This window comes from Nelumbo nucifera, chromosome 1, assembly GCF_055504915.1.
Source record: "Nelumbo nucifera cultivar China Antique chromosome 1, China Antique-T2T, whole genome shotgun sequence".
NCBI classification, from domain to species: Eukaryota; Viridiplantae; Streptophyta; class Magnoliopsida; order Proteales; family Nelumbonaceae; genus Nelumbo; species Nelumbo nucifera.
Window position 1 is genome coordinate 107,948,594 of NC_142649.1, and position 18,043 is coordinate 107,966,636.

Below are 18,043 nucleotides of genomic sequence, written 5' to 3' on the forward strand. Positions count from 1 at the left end.
CACATGGACGCCCAAGTCTTGCGGAAGGGACTAGGCGAATTTCAAAAATTTCTCCCATCTTTGCAGGGAATCGAATTCCCTATTTTAGAAAAAAACATATTTTTCAATGATCAATCTTGAACCATGAACCAAATCAGATCTGAACCAAAAGGAGTAGGAGGGAGGATGTACCTGATACGGAGAATTAGTATCTCCCAATGGAGGTGTTCACGCCCAAGGAAGGATCCAAAGACTGCTCCCACTGAATATGGCATAGTGCAGGATGGAGCAGAATCAACAATGTTCTTCAAAAGAACTTGACCCTTCGCAAGAATCAACTGGATGACTTGTGAGTACAACTTCAATCAATCTTTTCCCAAAAGATTGGTATCAAGATCAGATCTTGATTTCTCCCAAATACTGGAGATCGAACTGAAAGCAATGGTGGCGGCAGTAATGATGCGGAAAGAGAGTATTCGCAGGGTGCAGAATTCTCTTCTTGTGATTTCAGCTCTGAAGAGAATTGAACATCAATCAATAATAGCTGCCGCCCCTTTCTCCTTTCATAATCTTAAAGGGATCAGCTCCTAATCCTATTAGGAGTTGCTGATCCAAATCATATTTGGATTAGAAGCCGCTTTAAGTGATAAGGGATAACCCTTATCTTATCTGCAGATCAGATCAGCCATCTCCTAATCCAATTAGGAGGCTTGCAGATCTAAATCTCATTTAGATCTTGGACTCTCTAAGTGGATAGGGTCTAGGCCCAATCATATCAGCTGATCCATATCAGAATTCACCCCCTTTAATTGATTGATCAAATCAGCCCAGTTCGAAATGGGCTTAAGTACTCACTTAGCCTTCCAAACTGCTGCCCAGTTGGGCTTCCTTGTATGACGTGGGACCCAAACATTGATCTACACATCAGCCACATGGGTCCAGCCCAGCCTTTGTTACAAGGCCTGGTCGAATACACTGTTATGGACAGTGCACCCCTTGAAACCCATCTTATGGGCTTAATGGGCCCAACACTTACCCTAAGTGGTCCTTGGGCCAAGCCACCTTATAACACTCAGGGACTGTGGGCAAATGCAAGATTAGCCCATCAGGTATTATCCTCAATGGTCTTACACTTAACCTCTCAGCCCATAATGATCAAACACTTCCCGACAAGAGAGGACTTCTCCCTCGGCTGCAAGGAACAGTGTTGCACTCTCCGCTTACATGGATCCCGGGAATTAAAACCTTTTGCAAATCATTTCGAAACCATAACAATATATATATATATATATTTATATAAATATATTTTACAAAACAAAATCTCAATAGTTGAAATCGGTTGCCGGCAGTCTTGGTTTCAATCAGAGAGTGCATCCCCGATCATTACCTTTGTCCGACAAAGGGGCTGATCCTATCACTATGATCACCCACTCAGATGAATTCTCGGACTGTCCTAACATACCCAGGTTTTGACCCCCGCTAAGGATCTCACTGATTGATACATCAAAAACAACCCAATCCGACATGTAGTGTAGTATCATAATCGAGTCTAGGGGTTAGGTGTAACTTTCCAGTTTTGCCCATCTATCTCCAAGGTCCAGGGCAATACTAGAAATCTGGTCCGATTCAAAGGTTCTATTAATCCTACACTGCATGTGCTTCGGGTTTCACCCTAGTAGCTGAGACAACCCACCCCAACAGTTGGCAGCACACTAGTGTCAGCCTTGGCAGGATAAATCTCCCCAGACTTACCCAATGGCTGTGAACATTCTAAACTAACACAAGTCTCATTAAGTATTCAGTTTAAGGGTATTACACAGAAACACACCACAAGAACATGAATCAAATGTTTACTTTATTCATTTACAATAAATTCATAATGTACGTATTTCTGATTGAAGCTAAGGGCATACAATTGTCTAACAAGAAGCAGCAATCTATTGCAAGTTGAATGGGATAGAAGGGTGAATAGACTAAAGTGGACATGATAGATGATTTAAGTGCTAATTTGACAATAGATCTGGCACTAAACAGAGCATAATGGTGAAAAGGGTTTCATGCATCTGGCCCCATATGGTTAAGATAAGACTTTATCATCATCATCATCATCATCATCATCTTCTCTCTCTCTCTCTGAGGCTACCCCTAACCCTGGTGACAATGGGATTCGAACCCAAGTCTTTGCACAGCCAGTCAGAGAACTTGACAACTGAACCACCACCAATTGGTAGTTGGGATAATGAGTATGAAACTCTACAATATTCAAATCAACTTAGTAAAATTAAATCAACAAGGTGGAGAACAGTCTGAGACCATACATTCATCCCATTTAGACCATAATGTTGCATTGTTCTTTCAATCAGATGGACAGATATGCTCTCAACTCTCAAACATAAAAACCATTAGCTTCAATTTTTTAGCACTTGTATGGAAATGATAAAATCCATCAAAATGTTTTGACCTCAATTTTACACCAAGCCTTATGAAGTCTATATTACAATGCCAGTTGGTCGGAAAGCAAGGTCTTCTCATCACTTTCATCAATTTCAATACCGTCCTCTCCATAATCTATTTCAATCACACTTCTTTCATTTTCATATTGTTCATCTGATTCCGAGAACTCAACTTCTGTGTACTCTCCTACAAGAGGATTTTCAGACTCTATCTGCTGCATCTCTGATTCTATTAATGCATGCATGCGTGCTCGCTCCCTGTCTCTTGGATAAGTGCAATAGAGAAAGGAGTAGATAAGGCAACATAGAGTCATTGGAATAGCTATTGCAGTGTAAAGTGCCTTTGCTAGAGATGCAGCATTTTCTCTATCTGTTGCAATCTCAACAGATTTGCTGGATCCTTTAGGAATAGGTTTATAACCATAAACATGCTGAGCCAGTAACCCAACTACTGGGGGAGCAAATGATGACAACACAGATTCAAAAGATCTATCCAGAGCATAGATGCTTGGTCGTGATTTCTCAGGTACAATCTCTGCAAATATTGGACTGCAAACATCATATGTATGAATAAATAAAGATGCAGTGTATCATTTTGCCATTTAATGTAAGGTCAGAAATTTCTTTGTCCTTTCCACATAACTGTGTGGTATGACAAGAAAAGCTCATGGATGTATTGCTAACCAAATACATTTTGATAAGCAGGGAGTTGGACAACCATCCCAGTCTCGTCAAGGATATATTATTGTCCAAGAAGGATCGAGTCAACCAGATAATCCTAACCATCAGTTATTTGACATTTTTCTGGATGAGTCATTGTGTAATTTTTTCTGAATGTCCAGAATATCCTGTTAGATCAAAATGATTAGGATCCCCAGCCATAGAACTAATTGCCTGGTGACCTTCAACATCTATGTACAAGTTATGTGAACTAGCTACAGTATTACTGACAAGACAATCTCTCCAGTTAAATCATCATTTCTTATTGTATTAGCAAAGCTATTGTTATCGAAAGAAAGCAAAAATGAAAAGTAAAGCCTGCACACAAACAAGAGGGGAAATAAGAACATACTTGTTTGTAGCCGGTGCATTCCAGGATATGCATAAACCCATGATGAACAAGACCAAACCATGCAGAAAAGCAGTGGAGGGATCATCGGGCAAAACAAGCATCAAAACTGCTGCTAGTGGGATAGCTGAGACTGAGCTAATCTGTGATAGAATAATCCTACCAGAGTTCGGGAGACGCTTAGCTAGGATGTCCCCCATCTTCCCTCCAAATAGTCCCCCAAGAGAACTAGCAATTACAAACATGCTCATTAGAAACGCTGTTTGTTTGTGGGAGAAGTCAATAAGCTCTAACCACATGGGTGCAAATGACAAAGCTGACCAGGGAAATGAGCCAGTAACACCCTGAGCTACAATTATGTGAAACGATGGGACTTTCATTACTGACTTGGCTTCCAGAACCAGGTTCTTCAATTCAGACCATATGGACCTACTTGGACCAGAATCGCTAGGCTTACTACCCTCATCTGAAAAACGTGGATCATTAGCGAAGAGTCGGACCAGAACTCCTACAGCAACACTAACTATTGCGACCAGATGGAAGGAAATTCTCCAACCAGGGATCCCCATGAATGATGTTGAAGCTATCAAAACTGAACAGAGGCCACCAATGATTGAGCCCAGGTTCCCAGTTAGTTGAAGCCACCCAAAAGCCATACCGCGGTTGGTGTCATCAGTTGAGTCAGCAACAAGAGACTGAATGGCAGGTGTAACTATGGCAAGCCCAATTCCATTTAAACCTCTTGAGACAGCCACCTAAACAGTAGGCATGGAACAGATTAGAATAGACATGATCATGAAAGAAGAACTGTGGTTTCTATCTCATTTTTTTCCATCGCTTCTTTGATTTGGTTTATATAAACTGTTTGCAGCTCCATTTCACCACAGAAGATAGATTGTCCATGTGGAGCACAATGCTCAGAAGGTATGGGCTTATGTTATGTTTCATTCATTTTTCAAAGGCTGCATTTCACTTGATGTGTATGTCCTATACTGGACAGTTATCATTTAAATCAGTACATGCATTCACATAGACAATTTTAGGATTGTTGGTTTACCCCAATTGGAAGGTAAGCCACCTTAACTCACTGATTTTGTGCATTTGATTTAACAGCCTGTTGAATGCACACGACTGCCGAAAAGTTTGTCCATAAACAAGTGATGAATCTGATGATGGCTCCAGCCTTAGTCTTTGTAAATGTAGCAGGGCACTCATTTATGCACTTGTTAGGTTTTGCATTTCTACATTAACAGTTGACCCTGCTTAGCCGAAATTGGCAATCGGAAAGTTGTCTTGTAAGGTTGTAATAAGGACAGGAACTACAGCGATCAAAGGAAATAAGATATATGTAGGTGGACTAGTTCTAATAGTGAGAGATCAGTTTTGAGACCGATAAGTTATCTTCTTTGTAGTAGGATTAATCGAGTAACCCAAATTGTTTCATGTATAACAGTTTTACAAGACAAAGCAATCAGAGCATGTCCAGAACGACGGAGTAACTTGTTCATATTAGCTAAAGCAGAAGACAGAGAAAAGCAAGAAACCCAACCTGGCTAAAAGCGTTGGACGATCATTGATCAGCTCTTCTTTCAAGCGGACTCCAACTAGATTTGGATGTAAAGATTGGGAATTCACGAGTAATTTAATAAAATTGGTGACGAATTGAAAATTCAGAAAGAATGAGAGGGTGAACCTGAAAGAAAGTGGAGGAGATGGCGACGAGGAAGGTGGCAGCGGCCCAGAGGAAGGCACCGAGGGCTATGACATGGGCGCGGTTGTGGCGAACGGCGAGGTAGGCGGCGAGGGGATAACAGGAAGACTGGACGATGGATCGAAAGAGAGTAAGTGAACCCAGACCAGTTGGGTCCGTATGAAGGGCGGCCCCGACCTCCTTGTACACCCCAGGCAGCAGGGACTCGTCTGCCCTCTCCATGATCCCCGCCAGGTTCACCAGTATAAACGTCAACGTCTCCGATTTCATCTTGCTCTTCTTCTTGATCACCTCCTTGTCATCCTAATAAGTGCTTCTCTCTCTCTCTCTCTCTCTCTCTGGTTATTCTCTCGGTGCTCTCGGCTAGTCGGCTTTCTCTTTCCTCCCTCGGAAAGAGAAGAGGAATGTAGAGGATCTCTATCTGCTTGGTTTTTCGGTAGGAGATCAGTCGACTCGAGTATATCTTCACTCGTACGCTTGCCTCCTCCCGAGCACTTCACTTGTGGACATGTAAGCCATTATGACGTCAGTCATCCAGTATCTATACAATAATACCGAGTACGTGTCTATCAGTGGTGTGGTCGGAAGGACGGTTGCGTCGTAAACCGAAGGAGCGAAATATTTTGGTTGGTGGTTTGACTCACCTTGACTTGGTATATTTTTCATTAACATCTCCTGTAATGAGACACATGTCGTAAAATGAATGGAAGTGCAGGAGGTTGGGTGGGTGTTAATTGCTGGGAAGTGCAGGGATGAGAGAGATTTGCCAAAATTAAATTAATGGGAAGAAGGAAGAGTTTGAGTCTGGGACTCTTTGACTCTGGGGAAATATCATTGCCCAAAATAGAAAGCTTGGGGCATTAATAGGATAGCAAGTAGCAACGGCAGATCAACAAAGCTTTTGTTTTGTTTTGTTTTGTTTTGTTTTTTAATAGGTATCTCTGACTGAGCAAGCCTGCATTCTGTACAAGATCAACCACATGGACATGATTTGTTTAGAGTATCACTATTTATGATTATACTATACACCGACCCTACCCTAATCATCAACTTTCCAGTTTCCAGCACGTTTAGTGGGCCCTTTCCCTTTGACCTGGTCCATTTATGAAATGGGCAAGGGCCGTATGAAACAAGGCTTTCACCAGCAGCACTTCACCTTTCAAAATTGAAAATTCTTTTCCAACTCGACAAGGCACTCTTCCTCCTTTGGACTATAGGTCTGGGAAAATGGGCTTGAGCTTTGGGCCTGCCTCTTTTGGATTTGTACATGCTCGAATTCACCTCTCACATCTTCTCCACCAACCTCAGGCCGATCCACCTCGGCCCAAATGAATCTGTTACAAGAAATAACATCCGCTTTTGCCATTCCACCTCCCATCTATCTGCTTACTGATTGCCATCCTAAAGGTCCAAAAGACAGACAGACAGAGAGAGAGATAAATATAAAACATCCTGCAAATGATGTATACAGAGACAATTGAAATTAAAATGTGCTTCCTTCGTTCTTATATATTTATCTTCCACGCTCCACATGCAAAAGGCGATTGAGTAGATGTCACAAGCACAAGTTCAGTCCACGGTAGCGCTTGATGACGGCTGAAATAGCAATGGCATGTGAAAGCACAGTGCTAAAAATATTCCAAAACATCAACATGGATTCAGAACTGGGCAGAGAGGAAGTGATGAATTTAACTGGTTCGAGTTCTCGACTATTATTAGCCTACATCCACTAAAAAGGGGAGAATAGTTCAAAGTTGTTCACTTTTCAATCACCAAATAATAATTGACGAGGGGCATTTTGGTCATCACTGACAAGTGGATCAAACAACACCCAACTCAACAAGACAGCTCGACAAACCAGCACGTGGCAATCAACAGTAGGTGTGCGGCCGACCTGGGGCGAGCTCAGACCGCCAACAATGCCAGCTTGCCTCGAAACCGTCTCGCGCGCTGTACAGTGCCTGCACGAACGTTGTTATCGTAACCATAGGAATAGCTCGCCGAACCGTACACCACAAGACCCGCGGGCAACCTATAACCACCGCGCAAATCTAGTAACTAACAGTCCAACACACCCCAAACTGCGGAAACAGCTCCGCAACGGACTCAGAGACGTTGTATGATGGCACCTAAACCTCAAATAGCTATAAAAGGACCCCTTGATCACTCTGAAAGGTATGCGCACAAAAGCTCTGGAACTCTCTCACATACTCTTACTAAAATCTCCTTACTGACTTAAGCATCGGAGTGTTCCCCTGGGTAAAACCTACCCAGGCACTCTAATTCTTCCCTTTTCTCAGCCCTTCTCAACTCGGACTTACAGTTACCAGCTCAGAATTGCCATCGGAGTGTTCCCTTCATTAATCTCTTTGTCTCTCTTATTCTTCTCAAAGAAATCCTTCGATGGCATCTTCCGGCAACTCTTTTGCCAACAATGTCAATGGCAAGTACTAACTATTACAATAGGCCGAATTGATGTTTCTTTACCGCCAGCCGATGTACAGAACAATGTGAACGTGCCACCTCCACCTCCAACCGTGGATCCCACGGCACCTCCCGCAACAGTGAACGTCCAGCAGTTCAACAACTTGGTGCGATATGTGCACAACATGACTGAGCAGATCCAGTCGTGGGAGAATAGGTTTGTCTTTGTTGCCGGACAACAACAACAACAATTTCAACAACAACAGCAATTCCAACAACAGTAGCAGCACCTCGTGGCATCGGATTAGCCAATTCCACGCGATGGTCAACAAGTGCCACGTAACAGCCAGCTTCGCAACAGCCAACAACAACCCCACAATAGCCAATGAGTCCTGTTCGGAGGTCAGCACATTCCAAACAACAACCCGGATATTTGGAGGAGCAACCAGCAACTCCCTTCGCAGAATAATAACCTGAATCAGGAGGACCCACCTCGCCCATGGGTGCACAGTCAAATTCAAGTCCCGAATAGGGAAGATGTAGTAGCCCGGAATGAGCAGCGCTTCGTAGAGAGCCGAGCTAAGGTTCCTGCCGAAATCGATGTATTTAGCTCCACCGAATGCTCCAAAAGGAAGAACAAGAAGTGTACAAATCATGCGAGGAGAAAAATACAGCTCGCTCGCGCAAGCAGCGAGGCCCAACCAGGAGAGAACAGCATAGCAACCAGTAAGATGGTTTCCCCTTTGGAACCGCCCAATCTGACTCGAGAAACCCCACTTGCATCGAAGATTCTCAAAGCGCCACGTCCGAAGAACTTTCGAGCCCCAACCTTGGAATCCTACCAGGGAAAGACAAACCCAATGGAGCATGCAAACAACTTCCAAGCCCTCATACTCTTCCACGGAGCAAGTGATGCCAGCATGTGCATTGCATTCCCCACCACACTGAAGGAGGAGGTGTGGCTTTGGTATTCTGGATTGGCACCGAGATCCATCAAAAACTGGGATAAATTCGCTAGACTCTTCATTAACCAATTTGTCACCAGTAAGCGACATTCCAAATCAGCAGCATGTCTGTTTAACATGGAGCGACTTCAGATTCCAGATTTGGATCCCGTTGTGCAGCTCATAGCAGCAAAGAAAGGTATCAAGCATCGCAAACTGAAATGAGAGCTTTAACTACATCCACCAGCCACCATGTAAGAATTCCTTTATGTAGCTCACAACTTCATCAAGGCAGAAGAGGCAGTAAGAGCGGAGTTTGACACAATAGGGAAGAGAAAGCGAACTGACGAGGAAGCAAGCACAAGTAGGACTAGGCGAAGGAGAAAGTGGTCGAAGAGAAGCAGATCGCCAAGAAGGAGGCGCAATAGATCACCACGTCACAAGAGCAGGTCTCCAGTCAGAAGATTAGGTTAGCGCTTAGCGACACCGCCAGCATACACAAGAGTGTTTACTCCATTGAATGCTAAGAGGAAAGAAACCTTGAAGTAAATTCAATCCAATGACTATATCAAATGGCCACCAAAGATAAGAAGGGATCCTACTACCCAGAACCCAAATAAATATTGCCATTTTCATAAAGATGTTGGACACGATACTGAACATTGCTGGAACTTGAAAAACGAAATCGAGGACCTCATCAAGAGAGGTTATCTAAGGTGATTTATCAAAGATGAACGACAATCTGAAGCAGGAGCATTCTCCCCAAAACTAGCAGTCATAGGATAGACAGGTTCGAGGGACCATAAATGTAATTACTGGAGGCTCAATAATAATAGGTTGTACCACGTCAGCAGGAAAGAGTGCAGTATGAGAACTAGAGCAAGAGGATAGTCAGCCATGAAAGCGTCCTCGGAAGGAGGAAATAATTTATTTCATAGAAGATGACATGCGTGGGGTCCAATACCCCCATGACGATGCCCTAGTGGTGAAGCTACTAGTCAATGACTTTAGATTGAAGAGGATTCTAGTAGATTCAGGCAGCTTGGCAGACATTTTGTTCGTAGAAGTGTTCAGGAGGATGGAACTTTGCAAAGCCGACCTCCAGCCCGTAGATATACCATTAGTGGGATTTAGTGGTGAGGTAGTTCGCCCGATTGGCAGGGTAAGGCTGCCGATCAAGGCGGGCTCTTCTCCTCACACGGTGCACTTCACTGGTAGTGGCCACCTCATCACCTTATAATGCAATCTTGGGATGGCCAACCTTACATGCATTGCGGGCTGCGGTCTCAAAGTATCATCTAGTGCTGAAATTCTCAACGGACACAAGTATAGGAGTGTTACGAGGAGATCAACTAGAATCTCAGAAGTGTTATGTAGCTTCGTTGAAAGCCAAAGGCAAGATTACAATTGATATCAACCTAGAGCCACTGCCAGAAAACACAGAGGAAAGAACTCGCCCAATTGAGGAAACAGTTACGGTACAGGTCTCCAAAGCTGAGCCTGAGAAAATGCTCCAGATTGGAGCTCGCCTGAAGGAACCCTTGCGATCTGAACTGGTAAGCTTCTTGTTAAATAACTTAGATGTTTTTGCCTGTTTGGCAGATGGAATGCCTGGTATAGACCCTAATTTGATAACTCATAAACTTAATGTGGACCCTATAGTTAGACCAATCCAACATAGGAAGAGAAACCTTGCCCCGGAAAGGTGGAACATAGTGAACGAGGAACTGGGGAAGCTGTTAGCAACGAACTTCATAGTGGAAGTCCAATATCCAAGCTGGGTAGCAAACTTAGTTCTAGTAAAGAAGGCGTATGGCAAATGATGGATGTGCATAGACTTTACAGACCTGAATTGAGCTTGCCCAAAGGACAACTTCCCCTTACCAAGCATAGATCGCCTAGTGGATGTGACCTCAGGATTTGAGCTACTTAGTTTTATGGATGCCTACTTAGGCTACAACCCAATCCTAATGGATCCAGAGGACCAAGAGAAGACCGCCTTTACCACTAAAACAGGCATGTACTACTACAAGGTCATGCCTTTTGGTTTAAAAAATGCTGGGGCGATCTTCTAGTGCTTAGTGAACTTTGTTTTTTTTTTATTTAATTGGCAATAAAGTGGGATGTTATGTGGATGACATGGTTGTAAAAACGCTTTTTTCAAAAGATTTGGTTTTTTATTTAAATCTTGTGTTTAGTGTTTTGTGAAAACATAACCTAAAATTAAACCCAAACAATGTGCTTTCGGCGTAACCTCGGGCAAGTTCCTAGGTTACATTATTAGCCAACGCGGCATAGAGGCCAATCCCAAGAAGATCCAAGCTATCTGGGACATGAGACCACCTAGGTCGGTTAAGGAAACCTAGAGACTAACAGGACGTGTAGCAGCCTTGAACCGATTTATGTCTAAATTGCCTGGGAAGTGCCTTCCCTTCTTCAAGGCAATAAAGAAAAACCAGGCTATTGAGTGGACTGAAGAGTGCCAACTCACCTTTGATGAACTAAAGCAATACCTCATCTCACCACCTCTGCTAAGCAGGCCAGAGGTAGGGGACGAGCTCAAGTTTTACCTCTCTACAAGTGACGAAGTGGTAAGTTCAATGCTTGTGAGAGAGGTAGACAAAGTACAACGACCTGTGTATTACATCATCAATGTTCTCAACATTACTGAGACAAGGTACCCCAACATAGAGAAGCTCGCCTTCGCTTTGGTGCTAGCCACCCGAAAGCTAAGGCCCTATTTCCAAGCTCACACCGTCGTGGTACTAACCAATCGACCTCTAAAACAAGTCCTTCAAAACCCTAAGGTCTCAGGAAGACTTACCAAATGGGCAATCGAGCTCAGTGAATACGATATCCGGTTTGAACCACGCACAACAATAAAAGTGCAAGTCCTGACAGATTTCATTGCCGAGTGTACCTTTAGCTCGCCATCGCCCGAACCAATAGAGTTGGAAGCGAAAGCTTCGTCCAACGCGGCACCCCCTCCTCGTAAGAATCGAGTTGGGACGAGGATCCCTGGATACTTCATGTAGATGGCTCATCCAACCAGGGTAGAAGCGGAGCTGGGTTAATGCTATACGAACCTTGTGAAACAAAGCTGGAGTACGTGCTCCGGTTTCAATTCTGAGCTTCGAATAATGAGGCTTAATAAGGCCTTACTAGCAGGCTTGGCACTAAAGAAGGAAATGAGAGCAAAACACAGTCATCTGTAGTGATTCACAGCTCGTCGTAAATCAGGTAAATGGGGACTATGAAGCCCGGGAACCCTCCATGGCAGCATACCTAGCCAAAGTAAGATAACTCCTCCCCGGTTTCAACTCTTGGTACCTCAAACAAATTCCGAGATCGGAAAACACAGAGATTGATGCCCTTTCTAAACTTGCAAGCACGATTGACTCGACAAAACGAAATATCTACAAAGAACTACCTCGCCCTTTGATAGAAAGGGCGGGTGAAGAGATCACTAGCATCATAGACGCAGAGCCAAGCTAGATCGACCCAATCTACGACTACCTAAGACATGGAACACTACCGATAAAAAGGAATGCAGATCGGTGAATAGAGTGACAGGCAACCCGCTATGTGATAATAGCGAGCTGCTCTACAGGAGATCCTTCTCATTACCTTACCTGCGATGCCTACAGCGTGCTGAAGTGAGCTAAGTTCTACACGAGATCCATGAAGGCCTTTGCGGAGGACACCTGGGGGGCAGGGCCCTCGCCCAAAAAGCCTTACGACAAGGATACTACTAGCCTACCATGAAGGCACAACCGAGCTAGTCCAGTGGTGTGACAAATGTCAATGGGGCATCGATTTACTGGGACCCTTTCCACCAGCTAAAGGACAGAAGAACTTTTTGGTGGTAGCCGTGGATTACTTCATCAAATGGGTGGAAGCTGAACCTCTAGTAACAATAATAGCTCACAGTGTCCAGAACTTTTTCTAGCGAAGTATAGTATGCAGATTTGGCTTATCAAGAGTACTAATCTCAGACAACGAGAAGCAGTTTGAGGACATTAAATTTCAAAACTGGTGCGCTCAAATGGGAATAAGGCAAAACTTCACCTCGGTGGCACACCCTCAAGCTAATGGACAAGTTGAAGTCACCAACAGAGCAATTCTACGAGGACTCAAAGCTCGACTTTCTCGAGCTAAAGGTCTGTGGATGGACGAGCTACCCAGCGTGCAGTGGGCATACAGGACCACTATCAGGACAGCGACTAGCAAGGCACCGTTCAACCTAACTTATGGGACTGAGGCTGTGATACTAACTGAGATAGAGATTCCAACTCTTCGATCTGAAGTATATGCCGAAGACTCAAATGAAGAAGAGTTGTGACCTAACCTCAACTTGATAGAAGAAGATAGAGACCTTGCCTACATTCAGACTGCAACATACCAGCAGTGTGTAGCTCGGTACTACAACACTTGAGTCAGGAAACGCAACTTCAGAGTTGGCGACCTGGTGCTTAGAAAAGTTATGGTACCCGAACCTGGTGTAGGGAAACTCGACCCAAATTGGGAAGGCCCCTATAGGGTTTCTAAGACTATAGGTGGGAACGCATACAAGCTTAAAACACTTGAGGGTGAGGTAGTACCCCAGGCATGGAACGTAGGCAACTTTGCGTCGGTACCATGTCTAAACAGAATGCTAGGTAGCTCACCGACTGACAACTCATTTAGCGGTGATAAAGGACGGCAAAAGCCGCACTATAATGGAAAAGTAGCTGAACCACATTGATCAAGAAGCAAGCCTTACAAGAAGCAAGCCAAGTGGCCGCTTAAAGAAAAAAGAAGAAGAAGGGAGTTTCAACAGGTTCGAACAATACGGGGCACGCAGGCCCCAAAATCTTACAGGAGCATGAAGCCCCCAGAACAGTAGAAGAAACCACCAACACCACCACAGAGCTACCGGCCGAGCTAGAGAGCAGACTACTCGTCACTACCGATGTCATCCTGAGCCTCCTCGTCGCCTTCTCCTCCAACCCCCTCTTCGTCATCCTCCTCCTCTTCCGGGGTCAAAGGCTCCTTGTTTACCTGCATGACGAGCTCATGCGGGACCTTTTGTGAAGTGACAAAGCTAACGTCGAGATCGGGAAACAAGGATTTGAGATAGTGGCGGCATAGCTTGAACCCCTTCTTCATAGAGGGGATCCCATCTAATGCTTGTTGCTTCTCATATGCAAGAGACTCCAAGTAAGAGGCGATAATCTCCTCCCTAGCTCACTCGGCTCCTAGACACACCTTCTGGGTACACTTCAACCTCAACTCAGTCAACTTGCGCTGTAGGTTTAGGTTCACATAATACAACCATTGGCGCTCCACACACTCCCCTTCCGAATTGCACCTCGGCATTAAGCAAACTAATACTAGTCTACAAGTTAGCCCTCTCCTTTTGGTTGGAGTGAGCACGATCCAACAAGGCCTGCGAAAACAAAAACCATAGGAGTGAGCACCATAGGAGTTTGCCTGCGAAAACAAAAACCAAGAAACCCCATGGAGAAAAAGGCAACAAAACCTAAATATTGCACTAGGTCATCCAAGCTCCAACCTCTGCAAGATCCATCTCACCCCCCTAGATAGCCTGTGCTCAGCTCAGTGCTTCTTACGAGAAGACTTCATCTCCTCATCAATAAACATCATAGAAGCCAAGCTCGCCATGCTTGCAGAAACAAAAACGTTAGTTCCCGAGCTAGCAGAAAGAAAAAACAAATAGATATGCAATCTGAACAAAACATGCAATGTGCGACTTGACAACCGACCCACCTATACAACTCAGGCCCGCCTGCACGAGCATCGGCTCGACCAAAAAATCCTCAATCCTAACGTGTTCCAGGGGGAGCCGCTGAACAGTAGCCCATAGCTTGTCATCCTTGCACTCAACAACTTTCAGAGGACTACTATACCAGGCAGTATTAACATCCCAACCGCCTTCCTTCTCAAGGAAAAAAAATCTTTGCCTCCAGCCCCTAACCTTGTTGGGAAATTAAAAATTTTCCTCTCACTGCGGAAAGGAAGATAGAAACAAAAATGGCTAGAAACTCTATTCATTTGCACCAGAGCTGATAAGGCCTCGATACTCAAAGGGAAGCCACGGTGGTGGAACAAGCTAATCAGCCCAACCAACGTCCTAACCCCGTTAAGGGCAATCTGACCCAGTGACACTCGGTAATGTCTCAACACAGCATTGATAAAAGGATGGAGGGGGAAGTGGAGGCTAGTCACCAAGGACTCCTCATAAACACACAGCCGTGGTCCCAAGGATAGTGATTAGAAGCGGGAGCGATCCATTGGTACTCATAAGGAATCTCGTACCTATGGCACAACTCAACTATCTCTTCCCCAAATAGTTGGGTTCGCCCAAACGAGTTTATCGCAACCTCAACCTCATCCCCTTTACCTATCAAGGCCCCACCAAGAAATGACTCCAAAGTTTATTAGCCGGAGGAGCTAGACTCCTCTTCCGACCCATTACCAGAAACCCTATCGTCGGCGGAGTTATGAGACATGACGAGAAGACAGTAGGAATACTCACTGGAAAACGCAAAAAGGAACCTCTAATGATAGCAACCGAACCCCAGAGAAGAAGGAAACAAAGCTCGTTGGCGGAAAGCAGAGCTCGCCTCAACAAACCTCCAGAAACCTACTCGTAGATCACTCTCCTCTCTCTAGAAAAGTCCAAATATAGTGACAGAGTGGGGACCTCGAGGGACCCCATATTTAAAGCTCGCGGGTGAAGGAATCGACGACCTAGATAAAGAGTCACAGCTGGCGGGAGCACACTACCAAAGATCCAACGGCACCAGTACACGACAGATTGTCAGCAGCAAGAATTTGGCACGTGTGCTCAACCCCCTAGCACACCCAATTTCAAATTCAAAAGAGGCGCGCGCCTTTCAAATTCAAAAAGCCCGGCATCTCGCATGCACGAAAGTCGCGCCCTTACTGCCAAAACATTCTAGAAGAAGAGTCCCTGGCCAAATCTGAGCCAAGCGAGTTGGGCCGGTGTCAGAAGTGAGATGAGCTGGTAACAAGAGTGAATTGAACCGATAGTTAGAGTGAGCAAGCCCAAAACACCCCCAAAAGTCCTACTCTCTTCGCCTACTGGATAGTGGCTCGAGAGTGGGGGGCAATTGATGAGGGGCATTTTGGTCATCATTGACACGTGGACGCTGTTTGAGACGCAGCATCCAACTCAGCAAGATCGGACCGCCAACAACGCCAGCTTGCCCCGAAACCGTCCTGCGCACCACACCCGCATGAACGCCGTTACCGCGACCATAGGAATAGCTCGCCGAACCGTACGCCACAAGACCCACGGGCGACTTGTAACCGCCGCATGAATCTAGTAACTAACTGCCCAACACACCCCAAACTACAGAAACAACTCCGCAAAAGACTCAGAGATGTTGCCTGATGGCACCTGAACCTCAGATAGCTATAAAAGGACCCCCAGGATCACTCTGAAAGGTATGCGCACAAAAGATCTTGAACTCTCTCACATGCTCTTACTAAAATCTCCTTACTGACTTAAGCATCGGAGTGTTCCCCTAGGTAAAACCTACCCAGGCACTCTAATTCTTCTCTTTTCTCAACCCTTCTCAGCTCGGACTTAGAGTTACCAGCTCAACCATTGTTTTTAAAGCCGACCTGAAAACGGAACCGTTCTGGGCACCATTTTCCGGTTCAGCGGTTCAACTATCTAAGTCAAACGGTTCGACCCGTGACATCATAAATAAATAAAAAAAACAAATATATATATATTAAAAAATACCATAAAAATTTAAATAAAGTACAAAAAATACATATAAAAATATAGGAAAAAGAACAACATATGAAAAAAACAAAAATATCTAAATATAAAAATAATAAAATACAGAAAATACAAAAAAATACAAAAAAAATCCAAAAATTACAGAAAATTACCATGTGGCTTCTTTTATATAAAACAAATAAAAGAAGTATAATGACAAGAATACCCCTGCCACCAATATGAAAAAATCCAGGCACAGCTAACTAATGACAGAAAAATAACATCAATAATAGATAAACAAATGGGACCACAAGCTAATCAGCCCTTTTCTTTGCAAAGTGTACACACTACAAAAAGTGCTTTCACCTCCAATTTAGCTAGAGTAAGCCAAGGGATTAACAACCCTCAAAATCCATTCTGAGTCTTCAACGTCTTCAGTCATGGACTGAATCAGACGGATCAGAAATGAGACAGTTTTTCTGCCATATTGATGGGTGGTGACATGACAGATCCAAAACATTCTGCCTCATCAGACATCATTCCCCAGCAGAATGGGCAAAGTAGATATTGTAAAAGTGACAGAGGAAGGCTTAAGGATCCTTTTCTTATAAGTCTTCAAGATAATGAGCATAAGATACCCCAGGTGATGATGGTTCTAGAATGATATGGCCTTGCTCCTTGAACCAATCCAAATCCTTGGTTAATTTCTCAGACCTTTCCAAACCAGTTCTGAACTCGGTATCTGACACAAAGCATCAAGAAGGCTTAGTTATGTGACAATTGTTGAATCAAAAGGCTTAGAGACACAAGAAATATATGGTATGTAAATTTAATAAGTTTCAAGAATTGGAGTATCTTCTTGGTGAGATAAATTCCCTACATAGATCAGGCATCATCATTCATCCCCAGCCTTACCAGGTAAAGCAAGTTGCAACTTGTAAATGGAATTTTGTAGTTAATGGTGTGCTACCAATATTAATTTTTTTAGAGACGTAGTTCAACTGAACCAAAGCTAATACTAGGTCATCCTTCTAAAATAGATAAAGAGAATTATTTTATTGATGCAACCCCCAACTATAGCTATATCTCTAAAGTTAATAAGTTTCAAAGTTTGAGGTGGGGAGGGTGAATGTGGGATTCAATCCAGGTTACTAGGAAATACATCTTATGACTTTACCAGATGAGCTAGCTGCACTTTCACAATCAGATAAATCATTCATGAGACCTAGGTAAAGATAACTTAATTTGGCACTTCTATTCCAAAAGTGTTTTGAACAACCGGAGTTCTAAGCAAATTAATGTTAGACAGTGTATGCCCTTAGCTCCAATCAAAATGATGTACCTTATGACATTTAATAAAGTACATATTTGATTCATGTTATTATAGTGTGTTTCTGTGTAATACCCTTAAACTGGACACATATGAGACTCGTGTTAGTTTATAATCTTCATAGCCGTTGGATAGATCTGGGGAGATTTATCCTGCCAAGGCTGACACTGATGTGCCGCCAAGTTGGTTGGGGTGGCTTGTCTCAGCTGCCAGGGTGAGACCTAAGTTACATGCAGTGTGGGTTTTCTTGAAACCCTGAACCGGACCAAAATTCCAGTATTGCCCTCGACCTTGGAGATAGATGGGAAAAACTGGAATGTTACACCTGACCCCTAGACCCGATTATGATACTTCACTAGGTGTCGGTTTGGGCCGTC

At 44.0% G+C, this 18,043-nt stretch overlaps 1 protein-coding gene across 3 annotated transcripts; it reads right to left on the reverse strand.

Moving 5' to 3' along the window:
* Positions 1 to 2,225: 2,225 nt before the first annotated feature.
* UNE2 (Major facilitator superfamily protein) lies at positions 2,226 to 5,687 on the reverse strand. Of its 3 annotated transcripts, XM_010270927.2 has the most exons (4): positions 5,195 to 5,335; positions 5,051 to 5,105; positions 3,505 to 4,256; positions 2,226 to 2,981 (listed from the first exon to the last, which is right to left on the reverse strand). In XM_010270927.2, the coding sequence occupies exons 3-4, from the start codon at positions 4,155 to 4,157 to the stop codon at positions 2,474 to 2,476; spliced, it is 1,161 nt and encodes a 386-aa protein (XP_010269229.1). In that variant the 5' UTR covers positions 4,158 to 4,256; positions 5,051 to 5,105; positions 5,195 to 5,335; the 3' UTR covers positions 2,226 to 2,473. The 3 variants fall into 3 exon arrangements, with proteins under 3 accessions (XP_010269229.1, XP_010269227.1, XP_088747975.1); XM_010270925.3 differs by lacking the exon at positions 5,051 to 5,105 and having other exon boundaries at positions 5,195 to 5,687; XM_088891849.1 differs by having other exon boundaries at positions 5,051 to 5,687.
* Positions 5,688 to 18,043: the final 12,356 nt, after the last annotated feature.